We start from the raw sequence: 19,018 nt of genomic DNA on the forward strand, positions 1-19,018 counted from the left end.
AGAGATTTTAACTCCAGCCTTGGATTCCTCAAGGCCAGCTTGTCGCATGATGTGTTCTGCATACAAGTTGAATAGGTAGGGTGAGAGTATACAGCCCTGCCGTACTCCTTTCCCAATCTTAAACCAGTCTGTTGTTCCGTGGTCTGTTCTTACTGTTGCTACTTGGTCGTTATACAGATTCTTCAGGAGGCAGACAAGAAAGATGACTTGGTATCCCCATACCACTAAGAACTTGCCACAATTTGTTATGGTCCACACAGTCAAAGGCTTTAGAATAGTCCATAAAACAGAAATAGATGTTTTTCTGAAACTCCCTGGCTTTTTCCATTATCCAGCGGATATTGGCAATTTGGTCTCTAGTTCCTCTGCCTTTTCTAAACCCAGCTTGTACGTCTGGCAATTCTCGCTCCATGAATTGCTGAAGTCTACCTTGCAGGATCTTGAGCATTACCTTACTGGCATGTGAAATGAGTGCCACTGTTCGATAGTTTGAACATTCTTTAGTGTTTCCCTTTTTTGGTATGGGGATATAAGTTGATTTTTTCCAGTCTGATGGCCATTCTTGTGTTTTCCAAATTTGCTGGCATATAGCATGCATTACCTTGACAGCATCATCTTGCAAGATTTTGAACAGTTCAGCTGGGATGCCGTCGTCTCCTGTTGCCTTGTTATTAGCAATGCTTCTTAAGGCCCACTCAACCTCACTCTTCAGGATGTCTGGCTCTAGCTCACCGACCACACTGTCAAAGCTATCCCCGATATTGTTATCCTTCCTATACAGGTTTTCTGTATATTCTTGCCACCTTTTCTTGATCTCTTCTTCTTCTGTTAGGTCCTTGCCATCTTTGTTTTTGATCATACCCATTTTTGCCTGGAATTTACCTCCAATGTTTCTAATTTTCTGGAAGAGGTCTCTTGTCCTTCCTATTCTATTGTCTTCTTCCGCTTCCGCGCATTGCTTGTTTAAAAATAATTCCTTATCTCTTCTGGCTAAACTCTGGAATTTTGCATTTAATTGGGCATATCTCCCCCTATCACTGTTGCCTTTTGCTTTCCTTCTTTCTTGGGCTACTTCTAGTGTCTCAGCAGACAGCCATTTTGCCTTCTTGGTTTTCTCTTTCTTTGGGATGTATTTTGTTGCCGCCTCCTGAACAATGCTGCCAACTTCTGTCCAGAGTTCTTCCGGGACCCTATCTACTAAGTCCAGTCCCTTAAATCTATTCTTCACCTCCACTGCATATTCCTTAGGAATATTAGTGAGCTCATATCTAGCTGATCTGTGGGTCTTCCCTAATCTCTTTAGTCTGATCCTAAATTGTGCAAGAAGAAGTTCGTGATCTGAACTACAGTCAGCTCCAGGCCTTGTTTTTACCGACTGTACAGATGTCCGCCACCTTTGGCTGCAAAGGATGTAATCAATCTGATTTCGGTGTTGTCCATCTGGTGAAGTCCATGTATAAAGCCGTCTCTTAGGTTGTTGGAAGAGAGTGTTTGTTATGCAGAGTGAATTGTCTTGGCAAAATTCTATCAGCCTGTGTCCTGCTTCGTTTTGTTCTCCCAGGCCATACTTACCTGTAATTCGAGGTGTCATTTGACTGCCCACCTTAGCATTCCAGTCTCCTGTGATGAAAATAACATCTCTTTTAGGCGTGTTGTCCAGTAGGTGCTGCAGATCCTCATAGAACTGCTCTACTTCAGCTTCTTCAGCATTTGTGGTTGGGGCGTATATTTGGATCACTGTGATGTTAGATGGCTTGCCCTGAATTCGAATTGAGATCATTCTGTCGTTTTTTGGGTTGTATCCAAGCACTGTTTTAGCCACTTTACTATTAATTATGAAGGCTACTCCATTTCTTCTGTGGTCCTCTTGTCCGCAGTAGTAGATCTGGTGGTCATTTGATGTGAAGTGGCCCATTCCAGTCCATTTCAGTTCACTGATGCCCAGAATGTCTATCTTTAATCTTGACATCTCACCAATAACCACATCCAATTTGCCATTACCTTCCCCAGGGATCGCATTTAGTCTGACCTCTCTGTCATGACCTTCCCGTCTTGGGTGGCCCTTCACGGTTTAGCTCATGGCATCATTGAGGTGCTCAAGCTCCAGCACCACGACAAGGTAACGATCCTTTGCTGAAGGCACAACCAGCATAGCCTTACGAAAACTGAAATCCAGCACATTTGGAGGCCAGGGAATTGGAGGAGACTAAGCTATACTGATACTCAATTTACACGTAGCAAACTGAAATAGTAGCAGAGTCAAAAAATTGATGGAATATTCCATTCCAGATTGGTGGATTTACACTTTTAAAAAATCACATTTTTGAATGTGAATATGAATTTATGTTTTAAAAAAACCAAAATATTTCTGCACAAATAGCTATCTGGTTTCACATATATCTCTATGACATACTGGCTTCTCTTTTAATTTGCAAATAATTTAATTTATGAGAGACCACAGCTAGATGTGGCTCAATTCATTTTACCCTCTCAGAATTCTCTCTCATTTTTCTGCATAGGTAGGCAAGGCCCGATTACATTCTGATTTCTCCTATCATTTTGGAACTGGATTTTATGGGAAAGAGATTGCTTAAATGTGATTTTCTCATAGAATGTACAAGTGCATATGTTACATGAGTGCAATAGTTGATAGATGGTTATAGTTCGGACTATTATATTATAAAATATAGCGCCCTGGAGATTTAACTCTTACTATAAAAAATTTAATCCAGTCTTCCCAAATGATTGAAGAGCAGCTGCTAGTTTTCTATTCTGTAATTTTTCTCTGTAGTTTTTATAGCCTCATGTTATACACATGCAAACAATTATTAGGGAAACTCCAAGAGACAAAGATTTCCTTTACCCCATGGGATAGCTTTCTGTATCTCTTAGCCAGCTGTGCAACTTGTACAAAATGCCTATTGATTTACATTTCAAGATAAAATGAATGAAAAATCTTACTAACCAGAAAAAGTCCAAGAAGTTTAAAGATTTGAATTCTAATATAAAAGTATTCGTTAGTATAAAGAAAATATTGTTTTAAACTGAGTGGGAAATTGTTATTAAAATGTGTGAGTTTTGTTTTCTTACCTACAGAGAAATCATAAAAACTTTATTTAAAGCTTGGATTGAGTAGTAAGCAGGGAGTTGAATTCAAGTTAAGTTAGTGATGCATTAGTCTTATAGAAATCAGCAGAAAAAGCTACTCATAATTATCTTAAGTCCCATTACTTTCAGTAAGACTATAGCATGGCAGCATACATTCTTGATACCTGCAGTGGATTGCTTCCTTTGTTTTCCTTTTTTTCTAGTACATTTAACTGGGACATGTTTTATCTATATGGATGGGGTTTTTTTTGGATGAAGCATGAATCACCTTAGTGTGCCGAGTGCTCCTTCTGTTGGTTGACTCCAAGATTTAGTGACTTCGAGCTATGCCTGCAGAAAAGCTGGGGGATAGGGAGCAGATTTGGGGCAGAGCAAGTAATACCATATTCAAACACTAGCCAGGCTAAGGCCATTCCCACTGTGCCAGCATAAATAAGGCCTGGCTAGGTCCAGTCCTCCTAAGTAATTTCCCACACACTGAATCCAAGTAGAGTTCAACAAAAATTAAAATAAATGAACACCATCTTTTCTGTTTCAGGAGAGATTTGTATTCATAGCAGAATTTAGCCAGCTTAAGGTAGACTTAACTGGGCATTAGACATTCTGGTGATTTGGGAGTGGACTGATTATCAACACCAAAATTATAAATGCGGGCAAGGATCAGAAAGGAAAGCATACAATTAACGGAGTACAACCTGGTTCAGATAGTACCTTCTGACCCTTGAAGAGTGGGACTAGAATACTTAAAAACTAGAGCAGATTTTCACAAACTTAGTGTTCTCCAGATGTGTAGAGTTCAATTCCCAGAATTCTCAGCAATGGCTATGTTGTCTGGAGAACTCTGGGAGGCTAAGTCCACATACATGGAAAGAAGGTTGGCCTAAAACTTTTTCAAGGTTGAAATCATTACATAAAGGTAGTCCTCACTTAATGATCACAATTGGGACCAGAATTTCAGTTGCTAAGCAAAGCGGTCATTAAGCAAATTTGTCCTGATCTTACAACCTTTTTTGTGGAGTCGTTAAGCGAATCACTGGGCGTTAAGTGAACCACATGGTTGTTAAGCGAATCACGTGGTTCCCCATTGATTTTGCTTGCCAGAAGCTGGCTGGCAAGGTTGAAAATCGAGATCATGTGACCACATGACTCTGCAATGGTCATAAATGCGAACCAGTTGCCAAGCGCCCAGATCATGATTGTGTGACTGCGGAGATGCTGCAAAAGTCATAAGTGTGAATACCAGTCATAAGTCAGTTTTTCCAGCACTGTTGTAAATCCGAACTGTCACTAAATGAATGCTTGTTAAGTGAGGATTACCTGTATTACATAATGTTTCATCAGGCTTTTTCATTGTACACATACTTTTTTTTTCTAGCAAAATTACATTAGAAACTATAACTGTATGTTTTGCTCTGCCAGACGTATTTGGGGGAAATCTGAACACAGTGCTTATATATATCCTACAGTTTTCCCCAATTAATTGGCATCTAAGAAGACTTCATATATGAAATGTTTTGCTGCTGTACTAGGAATAATTAGTTTCTGTAAAACAGCCATCCCTAACTTGTATCCCCTAATAATTCCTAGCCATATATACCCTCTGGGAGAATTCCAGATTGAGGAAAGCTGGCATATTCTGCTGTGTGTGGCTTTTGTTCCTCTTCTTTAGCATGGAGCTCATAGACTATCATCAGGGTCAAGTCACAGATGATGGATTTCCAGTTAGCAGGAAATTGTAGTTCTGTGGCACAAAATACATATAGACATACATGTGTGTGTGGGGGGGGTATAATGATTTAACCATCTATCTGTGGTTATTTGTGAAAGCCCTTTGAATATAGGCTGATTAAAAATTTATATTATAATACATGGGAAAATCTTACAGTTGAAATGCTCTTCAGTTTATGAGATTATGACTTAATTTGTAACATTGACTAGGCAATGGCCAGATAAATGGGATATATAAAATATTTAATGTCTCAGTGTGATCAGACCTGGAAGCTAAGGCCAACTTTACAACAGACCAATTAAGCAGCAAACCAATCATAATATGCATATTTGGAAAAAAAAAACTGAGCTGGTAATAAGGGGTAACATCTCTAAAGGGGATGAGCTGCCATTTCTTACTGTTGTGGGAAGGGTTAGGATATGTAAAATAGGTTTGTTAAGCCCACCAGTGGCTTGAGCACCCATAATTGTTATTTGAGCAAAACCTATGAAAAATCACAACCAAATTTCTGCATTTTGGAAACAGATTTTGTTAGATGACTGGGCATAAGCCTTGGGATTTGTGAGCTTCAGATTACATAACCCTGGTTTAGAAAGCATAATTATTTAGTGATGGTGCCTAGAAAGGAAATATTCAGAATTAGATTTCCTTTAGTTAAGCAGTGGAGATGGGAAGGTTGATAAACCAATAGCAAAAATGCTATTTGAGTAGGATGTTTTCTATGGCAGGTTTTATAAAGGAAGACAAAAGAAAACAATGTTGATAAGATTTTTTTTAAATGTTCACTAGAACTTCAATAAGAGTTCTTTCCCCTTTCCCCATTTCCTTTACAGTTTTACTGTAACAGTCTGTGCAGGTTTTCAAAGTCCGGGTTTTTCAGATAAAATAGGTAAGTCTTTTTTAATATTTGCATGTTAGCATTGAAGGTTGTGGGGTGGGGGTGAGGGCAAGGGGTTTGAAAATTTGCATGAGAACATTGAGGGATTTTTTAAAATTAAAGTTGTCTTTATGACCTGCACAGTTTAACACTCTTAAAACCAGTTGTTAATACCAGGAATGCAAATAACAAGCATGCTTTATGTTTAAAATTACAGATGATGATAAAACCTTTAAGTCAACCATCCTCAGCTCAGAATCTTCCAGAACTTCAAATTCCACAACTCTCAGTATGTATGACTAAAGGTCATACAAGTTCTGGATGATGGGAATTGTAACCCAACACATGTGGAGATCACCATGTTAGGGAAGACTAACAGGTGGTAGGAGAATTTAGGACTCTCTCACTGAAACAATTCTTCCAAAAGTTTGCTTCCATAAGTTGCTACTGCCATGTCAAGAAAAGATGCCATTGTGACAAACACATGCAATTAACATCATAACTAGTTTGACCTTTAATTTTAAGAACACAATTGAAGTGAATGGGGAAACTCATACCTTTGAAACCTGATTTCATTTGTTCCTCCCCAGTTATTAAGTTCTTCTTCAGAGTTATTCTCTAGATGCCACTGCCCATAAGAAGATGAGAGCCAGTTTGGTCTAGTGGTTAAGGTGCTAGGGTATAAACCAGGAGACTGAGAGTTCTAGTCTCACCTTAGACATGGAAGCTGGCTGGGTGGCCTTGGGCCAGACACTCACTCTCAGCCCAACTCACCTCACAGGGTTGTTGTTGTGGGGAAAATAGAAGGAGGAAGGAGTATTAGGTATGTTTACTGCCTTGAGTTATTCATAAAAATAATAAAGGTGGGATAATAAATAAATTTAAAAGGAAAAGAGCTATCTCTGCCCCTTAACAGTGGAATAAACTCTCAAGGGAGAGGCAGCTAGTATATTCATTGCAAGCATTTAAGACGAGAAGCTAAGAACTTCTCCTTCAGCAGACATTTAATCTTCAACAATTGTACTAGTTTTTATTGTTGCTTTTTAAATGTCAAAATGGGTCCATTAATTTAAGTCATTACTTTTATGCTTCTTCAATCATTTTTACTCTAAGCAACTCAGAAGCAGCAACATATAAATACAGACTAATACAACAATCAAAGAAAAGGTATTAAATAGATCAAACCATAAAAATATAATAAACAGTTACTGTATATTTTAATTATAGCACCATGTATCATCCATCAATAAAAAAATTCATTTCATACTCAGATATTTTGGCTATTCCCACATCAGTCCTCAAATACACACTGGAAAAAATACGTTTATAAGTTTCCTAAATATTAAAAGTGAATGTATGTACCTTACATTTGAAGGGAGGGCATATCACAGGAGGGAAGCTTCTGCAGAGAATGCTGGCCTTCAAAGTCCCCTCTGGACATACCTCACAAAGAATGGGGCATCTCAGCAAGTACACTCTACAGGCACACTTAAGTGGGCTGACTCACATCCCAAATCATGTATGACTTTGAAGGTGATCAGTATCTTGAATTGTACCCAGAAACCAACTGGAAGCCAATGCAACTCTTGCATTCTTTGTGCTGAGCAACAACACTGGGTTGCCTGCTTAATGTGTAGTTGAAGTTTTTAGGTGGTTCTCAAGTACAGTCCTCATTAGTAGCTCTTCTTGGTTTGAGTTTTTGGTTTGTTTTGGTTGGTTGGTTGTTTTTTGTTTTTGTTTTTTTGCTGTTCTTAGTCTTCTGTTTGTAAACTGTTCTGCCATCTATCATAAATTAATAAATAAATAAGGTGTTTGTGTGTATACTTTGCAGTCCCTGTGCTGTAAGAAATCTGGTAGAATGAGACAAAACTTAAGCCCATGTAACGTAATTATGAATTAAGAGCCAGTATGATTGTTGTTTTAATTAATTATTGTAAACCGCCCAGAGTCCTCTGATCGGAAGAGATGGATGGGGACAAATTGAATAAAAAAATAAAAAAATAAAATTATTTAGAAGTAACTAGTTCATATCCCATTTTAAAGAGCCAGTTTGGTCTAGTAGTTAGGGCACTAGGCTAGAAACCAGGAGACTGTGAGTTCTAGTCCCACCTTAGGCATGAAAGCCAGCTGGGCAACTTTGGGCCAGTACTCTCTCAGACCAACTCACCTCACAGGGTTGTTGTTGTGGGGAAAGTAGGAGGAGGAAGGAGTATTAGGTATGTTCCCACCTTGACTTATTTATAAAAATAAGAAAGGCGGGATTAACAAAAATCTTTACACAATTCTAAAAAAAACCCTCTTCCCTCCAGGAGTAGATATAACCATATGTTACTCATAGCAAAGGGGTCAAAGAGATTGGCAAGGCTTGGTGCTTCAGTGGTACCACTCCTGATAGATGCTGATTGTGAATTTTTAAAGATGCCCCAGCTATGTCCATAGCCTCATATTTTCACTTGGCTATGAGAATGGCAAAGGTGTGGCATCTGAAGATGAGAGAAGGCCTGTGCCCTCAGGTCAGCAAGGCATAGTTTGTTCTGCTGAGAGCTGTCCCTGAGGTGGAGTGACTAGTTTTTCATTGGACATTGAGACTTCCTCAGGCTGATGGTAGAGTTTTGAGCCAGAAGAGAAAACTGGAATGTTTAAGGAGGAAAGTCTAGAGCAGGGTTTCTCATCCTCAGCAACTTTAAGATGTGTGGAGTTCAACTCCCAGCTGGGAGCATGCCAACTGGGAGTTGAAGTCTACACATCTTAAAGATGCTGAAGTTTAGAAGCACTGTTCTAGAGCAGGGTTTTTCAAACATTTTCAGGCTACAGAACCTGTTAATTTAAAGAAAAATCCTGGAACCCCAGCTCCAGAGAAAAAACTATAGTGGTAGAAAATTTGCTGGGTTCAAGTTAACTTTTATTTCCTTTAGTCTCTCTTGGAATCCTATAAAGTTATCATAGAACCTAGGGTTCCATGGAACACAGATTAGAAAATCCTGGTCTAGATTATAGAAGATTTAAGGTAGGGCCACAGCCCTCCTAAAGCTTGCCATAAAGCAAACAAGAATACGTGGCCATGAGAGGAAGAGTACTGGCACTTTCTGAGGTTAGCAGTTCCTTAATTTGACAGTCTGAAGAGAAGCATTGGATGAGGGCAACTGCAGCAATCATCTTATTTTCCCAATTTGCCTGAACTGCGCTCCTTTGACTTCATTTTCTCAGAGCCTCTAGATGCCACTCTGTGGGATGAGGGCAGCTGTTGCCACTTAACCCAGCACTTTTCTTCGTAGTACTGTATTTGGCTGTTTAAATAATGTTTTAAAAGAGGATAGAGACAATCAAGGCTGTCTTTGTGGAAATCCATAGATGCTGGTATCAGTTCTGCTGCAAAGACATTGGGTCTGTCAAAAATGTAAAACTTAGAACCATTTTACTTGCGAGAGTATTGTAGAGGTATTGTACATTTTTGTTTTGATGTGGTACATTTGTCGTTAAAAGGCAGTGAAGAATTCACAACAGTCTTTGTTTTCTTCTTTACAATGCCATAAGAAATATCTGGATATCCTACTTGTAGAAAAATATGGTTGATCCATTGAATGTATAGATGCTGCCAAAACAGCAGCTTTCTCTAAAACCAGAGCAGAATGTGAAGGACAATATTTGCCTTTTACAACATTTTGTTTCCTAATGTTCTTTAGTTCTGAAAGCTGAACTACAGTTAGATTCACTAAAAACCAAAGGAGCTGTTAAGAGGACTCTCTTCCTTGATTATCATCAGTCACAGCATGTCTTCTCCTTCATGATAACTACACAGAATTGGCTGACTTGCAAGGACTTTGTGATTTATCTTAGAGTAAGTTTTGTTCTTTGCTGGTCAAGAAAATTATACTTTCAGGGTAGTTATTCTGGAATATAGTTTGAATATGGATGAGCAAACAATGTCAGCTAAAATCAATTAAAATAGTAAAATTGATTTTGTAAATTCAATGCATTTCTAATTGTATGGCTTTAGAATATATGCATGATAATAAATCATTTCCATGAACTTTCTCCTTCAAACTTTAAATAGTTGAAAGATAGCCATACTTGCTGAAACACTCAACAAATGAGGGGGGGGAAATAGTGAGATGAGTTGCGGGTTATCTGTTTTAAGGTGTAAATTGATCCCATTTACTTTCTTATTTGGACTGTGCCTGCGGCATTAAGAAAAACTTGAATGTATCTAGATCACACAAATTTGGGGTGTATTTTCTCCTTTCCTTTGTTTATGAGTGTTCAGAATTTTGGCCAAAATCAAAGAAATGGTTTCTGTGTTTTGAATCTTTTTCTCAAAAGTTTCCTTGTTGATTGTTCAGATTATAATACAGTATTTGAAGCTCATGAAATATTGTCTTATTTCTGTTGCCCATCACATTTTTTGCAATGCAAACCACATGGAAATACATAATAAATTCACAGTTGGCAGTGGTGAAATCTAATATAACTTTAATATCAGTGTGCACTTTAATATACATACCAAGAACTTTCTGTGACATGGCAGTCATATAACAAAATATCATAGCAAATTTTAATTCAAAAATTGTTTCCCAAAAGTTAGTAACTTCAAAAATATTTTGATACACTAGAAGATATCAACTATCAGTACTATTAAATACTAAATTCTTTCTGTATGAACTGTGAAAAGTCAATTGAGAGATGTCAGATATTGAAATGAGGTATAATTGGCTGTCATGTGCAAATATAAAATACCTAAACATATCTGAAAATCCACAAAATATGTGGAGAATATTTGACATCAGATTTGATGAGGTAGAATATATTAGTGCAAGCTTATATCAACTGTATGCAAATACAGTAATAATACTCATGTATACAACACCAATTGTATGAATAGTGTTTGCAGATGTTGCAAGAACATCAGATATGTTCAATTTTAATAGCTGAGTTCAATTCTGTTTCTCTGGTGTTGCTTATCTTCCTAATTCTGGAGGATGGTCAGAAAGGCACAGAAACAAATGTATTTGTTACAGACAGTGTAGAATCAGTTGGGCCCTTTAGGCTGGCAAAAGCTCCAGAGTTTTTTTTTTGCTGAAGTGCATTTAATGTTTATGTAATAGGCTAGCAGCAAAAGTTTCATTTTGTTCTGAAATGGGCTAGATCTCAGTTTTCCACTCTACTTGACCAGCGGTCGGGGATGTTGGGAGTTCCAGTTTGAAACCATCTGGAAGACCATAGATTTGTCAACTCTTCTTTTCTTTTCCCATTTTTCTTCCAGGAACAGAGGGGACGTACAAGTTCCTTCACACATTTTTTCTGCACAATCCCACAAGCCTAGGTTACTTTGAGAGACAGTGGCTGATCTGAAGCTATTGAATGAGCTTCATAATTCAGTGTGGATTTTAATCTGGAGCTCCCAAATCCAGTGTTTTTACCATTGTATCACTTTTGAAAATAAATTTAGCTAGCTACTTCTTAAGTATGAATTCATGAAGGCAAAGTGTCATAGACGCTTTAATACAAATTAAACTTGTTCTTTGTCTTTTTAAAAGTCATAGCCTCTGATCATATGCATATTTATTTGTAGTGAAAAAATGCATTCCAATAAAAGTAGTCATCCCAACATCTAAATAGACAGTCATAGGGCTGGAATATTAATTGCTTTATTATTGAAATAAAGATCAGATATTTATTTTGTACATTCATGAAGTATGATGATGCATATATCTCAAAATTTAGCTTCCTATAATTTAATTCCTGCAGGATGAAACTGAATTTAGAGATAAATTGTCTCCAATCAATATTAGCTTGAACTATAGACTGGATGAATCCACATTTTCAGATGGATTAGCTGTGAGCCCAGTATTGAACTACTACCAAGAAAACAGAATGGAGGAACAGGTGTGGGTCTTTGCATGCAAATTCTATCATATTATGAAGTCTATTCTATAAGGTGGTCTACTCAGTAGTTTCAGCATTCCCTTAACAACAAAAGCTGAATTAGTTCATTGTGGTGAGTTAATTGAACCAGACTAACCTTAAATTTGTTACCGTCTTCCAACTGCATTTTCAAAGTGCTCTCATTCTTGTAGTCCTAGCTAACAGTAACAAGATGTGAAAGCATATTCCTTGCCTTGGAATGGAAAAAATATGTATACACACCCAATATGCAGAACATAACTTGGCTTTACATATACAAGTAACTAAGTGTGGCTTGTACTGAGATCAGGATTTGGAAGGATCAAAATCTTTTTGGGAAGATATTTTTAATGGCTATCAAAGAAACAAAAAGGAAGGAAAGGAAATGGCTGGAATTCCTGCCAAATAGCCCTAACATGAGCAATGCGTGTTTTGGACAATTTAGGCATACATTCTTGTGGATTGTGGAGAAGACAACGTGTGCATTCCTGACTTGAGACTTTCCGTTATGCCGTAAGTTGGAACAAGTAAACATGTATGTATTTGTACTTAATGGAATAAAGGTGGTCATTAAAAAGTGTGTGTGTGGGAGGTGGTATAAAATACAATAGTAAAATAGTAGGAAGGGGCATGCCTTGCAATTATAAATCAGTTTTAAGCACTGCATGTTGAGCTAACTTTAGTCTTTAGCTTACTTTTCTTTGCAGTTTCAAAATCCAAATCCTCTCTGTATATTTTTGCTTCTTCAAACCTTGTTTATTTAAGCAAAAGATTAAACATTTTGCCTCATTAGAGCAAAACTCCATGTATTTACTTTCACTCAGAATTTGTCACAGGAATGGTTACAGGAATGCATTGACTTAACATTGCTGCAGTTCTAGCCTCATACCATATAGCCTACTCCCACAATAATGGATTGGAGGACACAGGTTTCAGAAACATTCTGTAGAGATGCATGACATTGTACAATCAGCTATATTCCAGTAGCTGTTTCCACTGTTTGAATGCATTTTTGCCCTGCTATTCCCAGACATTGTTTGCTTCTGTTTATTATTTATTTCATTTCATTATATGTGGCCTTTCCTCCAAAGAGCTTAGCATTCATAGCTAATAGCCTTGGGGAGGGGAGGGGAGGGGAGGGGAGGGAAGGGGGAAGAGGGTTAGGATTGTAAATTATCATCATCATCAAGGCCATGACCATGCAACCATAATCACTTTTTTGACTCCACCACTACACAAATACAGATGCTCCTGCTCTATTTCAAAGACTGCATTCTCCTATAGTAACCAGCTTGGGTTTTGGAATCCCCAGGAGTGCCTTTTCACTCACTTGTGCTATCTTCATTGTGGCACCATCTGTGACAGGATCTGGCACTCAAAACTATTTGTCATGATTTGTAGTCAAATTAATTCACTCTTTTTTTCTGGGATTCTCAGCACAGTTCCATCCAATGACTAAATAAGGGACATATCAGATCTGGGCAGGCAGATTGTGGGAAGAAAGGAGATGTAGAATTTTGAGATCATGCCGGGGGCAGATTTAGATAATGGCTTTCAGGGAAGACTTGCCTATTTATAAGGTGCTCCAATTACTCAAGGACTAGCCACAAAGCACACATTTACTAGAACATGATCTAGCACCCCAGAATGTCTTTTATCGTCTTCTGGGAGTTATATGCACCCCAAAGGCTTTCCTGTAAGTAAATATGATTCTAGAGACTGATGCCTCACTTTGCAGTATACCAGCTTCCTACTTCAATATTTTCATTTAAGCATCCTTTTTCACAAGCCGGAAGGCAAAGGCTGGGTAGAGAGCACTAAGGAAGATATATAGTATGGGGAAACTTTGGGCACACATTGCATAACCCAATGTGGAACATTATCTTGAAATATCAATTTATTTGCCAAGGCAAATTTTGGGATTGTCCATCTTATGGGTGGATTAGTAACAAAAGATGGGACCAGTTGGCCTGATCTGTGAAATACAACTGATGTTTTAGATCACAATCTGCTCAGAAATAGATCTAGCTCCTGTTCAAAACTCTTTTGCAATGCTTTTTTTTTTTAATAGAGATAGGGATCAGATTGTAATTGGCGAAGAAAACTATCTCATGCTTACAGTCAATTCAAGAAATGAAGGAGAAGGTGCCTATGAAGCTGAGCTGCATATAAAAATACCTCCAGAAGCAGACTACACGGGTGTTGAGCGGAATAACAAGGTAATGGTCAGCACTCATTTTATTTTTTTTTTATCTCCATTGGAGACTGCATAACCAAAATTTGCACAAAACTGTAACATTTGGGGGTGGGGTGGCAGGAACCCAACAACTGTCCTGTCTCATATGGGTTTTAAACTGATGTATATCAATTCAGTCAGTATATCGTAGAATTTAATTTCAATAATTGGTTTGATTCACATTTTAAATTTGATTTGTATGATTGATTCAAATAATCAATAAAGTTTGAAGATTCAATTCAACTGAATAAAAATGTATATCAGATCTTCTCATTAATTCAAAAGCACCTGCTTTAGTGTGTATAATTATTGGCAGTTCACTTCAAAGACCAGATTTGAAAAGGTGATTCAACTGAATCACTTTGGAATTTAATCTTTGATCTTCACACATCCCTAAAATGTGGCCCAGATTTTGAAATAACTAATGTTCTTTCAATATAAATCTTCATCAGAAGGCTGAGGTTATGAGAAGGTGGGTTAGGAAAAGTTCTCAATAACGTTCAGCAGGGCAAGTGTAGCATGAACTGATCTAGATGTAGCACATTTTACTTAAAAAGTATAAAGAAGAGGTACTTTTCAAAAAGCCAAGATGAAATTCTATCCCTTAGATGCACACATGGTTCATGTATTCACCAGTGGGCAAGAGGAATATATCATTTTATTGAACTACAAATGGTTGAAAGTTGATACATTCTAGACCATTTGTTTGAGTTTGAAATCTCTAATCTTGTATATCTAAAACTCACTTGGTAGCCCCCAATATTTAACCTAAATGAATATTCCAGAACAGCCCTGAAACTATTTGTTGCACAATCTTTCACCTTCCCCTCCAGCTAATAATAATGTTGACAAATGAGTAATGTTTTCTAAAGACAATGAAACTAAAACAGGAAATACTCAGTTCATTGATCTTTGGAGAAATACAAATTGATCAGTGATAATCATTGTCATGAAAGCCTTTTTGCGAGATGTAAAGATTACAACATTATTAATCCAGTAATTTTTCGAGGTTGTCTCTTTTTCACCCACTTTCCAGTGGTTTCCACTTGAAACAATTCCAGATCATTCTGGTGCTAATTGGTCAGGCTTTGCTACTGTTCAGAGCTGTAAAATGAACCACGTGTTACTATTAAAACAAAAAACCCAAAACTGATTGCTTTCCAGTTGTTACAGGTATTAGAGGTTTTTCTAGATATGCCGATATGATCAGTAAAGTTGCCAGCCAAACATGTGAATATTTTCCCTTTTCACAGACCAAGTCTTATTTTCCAAATACATGTGCACAGTCCTGTAACCTGACATGACTTCAAACCACAGGTTTCTTTATGGGAGCAGAATACTTAGATCTTTGATTATCAGACTGTTGTTTTAAGCATGTTGGGTTCCCTCTGTTTATTCATGGTTCCTTAAGAACAGCATTAATATTGGTACCCTGGGTTTGTTTCAGACAGCTGATATATCCCAGAGTGTCTAATTATGAGCTACTGTTTTAGGTCATATCTCAGGTTATATAGAGCTGGAGTCTTCAGCATAGTATTTCAGGACATTACTATGCACAAATATCTTTTTTGGTATCTGGCAGGTCTTCCCGCCCATCTGGAATAATTAGCTTACCCCACTGGCTGTAAAATGATGGGAATGATTGTTAAATATATCTGGAAGGCATCAGGTTGCAAAAGATACCTTTGCTTAGTAACATGCATAGCAGTCATTCCAGCCACATTATGATTTTAAAAAGCATTTTGTATACATTGTTAAATGATGTTACTTCTCCTGTGAATTATGCTAAAGAAAAAAAAAGGCAAATATGTTTTTGTTTTGTTGAAGGCTGTTATATGTAACTTTTCATGTCTTACACCTTTCTATGCTTCTCCTTCTTCCCATCTCCTGTTTAATTGAATTGATTCAGTTGACCCAGATAGGGAGCAAAGACCAAAGATAATATACAAGAAGTTAGCACTATATTTACTAGGGAGTAAAAAGTCATCAACATATCAAACTATTTTGGCATTGTTTTTTGTCAAGACTTAAGCTACACACAGAATCGCGTGTGGCCCTGACTTTTCAGCCATTGTCTAGATCGGTGTTTCTCAAGCTCAATGACTTTAAGATGTATAGACTTCAACTCCCAGAATTCCCCAGCCAGGATTTAAGTTGCCAAGGTGAGAAACACTGATCTATATGCTATCATACTAATTATTAACTATACATTTAGTGCTTGATGTATTCCTCAATATTATAAGTTCACATGTATTTAATTTGAGTTACACTATTTATGTATGAGTATGGGCCAATTTGGCAAGTTCATTTTCCCATTTTTCCAGCTTTAATTTCTTCAATCCCATTCCTACATCAGGTTCAGATAAAAATAAATGTGCATTTTAAGCCCTTTCCTCTTAATATAAATATTTTTGTATGTACTTTCCCTTAACATACACTTTTTTGCAAGCATTTTTCCTATAATACACATTTTGTGTGGATATTAATGTATAATTCCATTTAAGTTCATACGTAGGTTCAGAAAATGCTAATAAAGTAAGTTTCCATTAAACAAAAATTGAACAAATTTCTCATCCAGTCTTATATTGCCATATAAGTATCAATTTAAAGATTATGGCAGCATTTGCCTTTTAAGTTTTATAGTACTTCTGTATTGACTTTTACATTGTTTTATGGCTCTATGCTGTTTTATGATAAAGCAGCTTTCCAACATAAACATCACTGTAAAAAATTAAACTACTGAGATCTGCAAAAATATATTTTATTGTGAATTCCAATTCTGCTGTCAGAATATTAGGGCAAGATAGCTTTCTTTATTTCACTTCCCAACCTCGTGTGATTGAGCTATGTAATACCAATAATCTCTCCATGTTCCTTTCGTACCTGCAGTAAAGAAACAAATGATACCAGGGACAAAATGTATGTACATGCATGCATGCATGCATACATACATACATACATACATATCTTTGAGCACTGTTAAAATTCGGGCAAATCTCTTTTTTTTTTAATGTCAAATCTGCCTTATTCATGAATAAGTTATTGGACTTCTGTGCAGGTTTTTGAAATCAGCAATCTTGCTATCTGAAAGCCATTCATTTTTCCAACAGGATACATTCTGGACTGACCTTTCACCTCCATGTTGATGTTCTTTGGTTACAGGCACTGCGTGTGCTGAGCTGTGATTATAAGATGGAAAATGAAACTAGAATGGTGATTTGCGACCTTGGAAACCCCATGGCAGCTGGAATAAATGTAAGGCAAAACCAAAAACATTTGTTGGTTTTAGCAAATTAAATTGTTTGGAGAATTAATGGAAAACTACCAAATGTCAGTGAATGATCACTTCAAAAAATCTGCAGGCATGAAATTGGTAGTTGAACAGGAGACAACATTATACTGTATATTTAAAAAGATAATACTCTAGTGAGCTTATTTGTGACCCCAGACACATTCCAGCTGCTGTGATTGGTGATTGATTATGTGCCATCAAGTTGTTGTCAACTCTCAGCGACCACATAAGATTAATTACATTTTTGAGGGCTTAAGCATGTAAGTGTTCCATAGTTTTCACTGATATTTAGGTTGTAATCTGATAGACAATTGCCTGGGAGTAAATCCACTAAATTCTATAGATGTGATTTCTCCAGAGTTAGGTGTACATTGTCAGGCTCCAGCCCTGTCATATATCTGAAAGTACCACTGAGCATGCTTCTGAGTGGACACATACTAGTTTGTACTGATACAATTATTCAAAGTACTTGTAGTTATATCCATATGCAGCTAAATCTGAGAGTAGAATCATATAAAGTAGCACAAATATCATGAGAATTTCCCAATTCACTGATGTTATTTGTTTTGTATTTTTATTATGAGGGTACATCACAATGGGTCCAATTATGGTTTTGCTTACTTCAATCACCTTGAAGCCAAAGTTGTCATTAGACTCACAACCATAAAGCGTGACGTCACATCACTGTGTTACTTAGTGATGACAGTTCCAGCAGTCGCGATTGCCATCATTAAGCGAGGACCTCATGTGACCACAACTTCCAACTTCCTGCCGGCTTCCCTATTGACTTTGCTTGTGGGAACCCAGCAGAGAACATTGGAAATTGTGATCACATAATTGTGTGGACACTGTGACAGCTGGAACTCCAAGGACAACTGCCATTTGTTCAACCCTGCCATAACTTTGAATGGTTGCTGAATGAATAGACGTAACCTGAGGACTATCTGTACATTAAAAATGAAAGAACTTGTGAGGTAACATTGTGTGAAAGTATTCTAAAAGCTAGCGCTGTCTCTCTCTCCCTCCCTTTCTTTCTTTCTTCAGAAAAACTCTCCTACTGCTTTAAACAGATAAAATCCATTGACCTCTGTGGAGTTTTATTGTTGGCATATGTGAACCTCATTTGCCCATTATTACTAGCAGTGTCAAGGACCAAAAGCCATCATTAAAGCCCATTGCCACCCAGAGGCACCATCTGCTGCTCGTTAACACATACATCAGGAGTACAATTTTATGTTTAAATAAAGCATTAAAGTAAGGCTAATGTAATGAGGGCTTTCATAGATCACCAGAACTGTAGTACATGTCTGCTCCAGTGGATCTCAGGGAACCAGAAAACTCTATACTCAGCTGCCAGAAATAGATGTTATAAATATACTATTAAATCTACAAGAGACATTTGCTATGCAGAGTGGGGCAGTACAGATATGGTGGGTTTTTATGCTGGATTTTTCCAGTCAGATTCATTCATTTGTAAGCCATCCAATAGCCAAAACACTTTGGGTGGTTTACAATAAAACACCTTAAAAAATACAGTGTTCATTTCATGAATTTAAGATAGCCAGCCTATATACAAACCAGCAATTCATCATTGAAAGATTTTGAGGAATACCATGCATCCAGGAAATTGGTCCCTGCGGATTCCATGGCACATAGGACCCCATAAATCAAACAAACAAACAAACAAATAAAGTTTATTTAAAAGCTAGCAATCTCACAAAATCACCAAAGTTCACAAAATGTTCCCACCTGAGGTTTTGCAAGTTTGGAAGCAAAAACATTAAAATCCCATCAGCTTTCAAGCCAACAGCATTGTAATATTGTACATTTCGGTAATCATATAAACATACACACATGCACACGCATACAAACACA

General features: G+C 37.2%; 1 protein-coding gene across 1 annotated transcript in view; it reads left to right on the forward strand.

The window, feature by feature from the left end:
* Positions 1 to 19,018, forward strand: part of ITGA8 (integrin subunit alpha 8) — a 130,396-nt gene that overhangs the window by 58,848 nt on the left and 52,530 nt on the right. The window contains exons 16-21 of the mRNA XM_063303582.1: positions 5,671 to 5,726; positions 9,398 to 9,552; positions 11,460 to 11,597; positions 12,061 to 12,128; positions 13,687 to 13,834; positions 17,014 to 17,106. Of these exons, the coding sequence (XP_063159652.1) occupies positions 5,671 to 5,726; positions 9,398 to 9,552; positions 11,460 to 11,597; positions 12,061 to 12,128; positions 13,687 to 13,834; positions 17,014 to 17,106 (658 nt within the window). The remainder of the gene's footprint in view (positions 1 to 5,670; positions 5,727 to 9,397; positions 9,553 to 11,459; positions 11,598 to 12,060; positions 12,129 to 13,686; positions 13,835 to 17,013; positions 17,107 to 19,018) is intronic.

Source organism: Candoia aspera, chromosome 4 (assembly GCF_035149785.1).
Source record: "Candoia aspera isolate rCanAsp1 chromosome 4, rCanAsp1.hap2, whole genome shotgun sequence".
Taxonomy (NCBI): Eukaryota; Metazoa; Chordata; class Lepidosauria; order Squamata; family Boidae; genus Candoia; species Candoia aspera.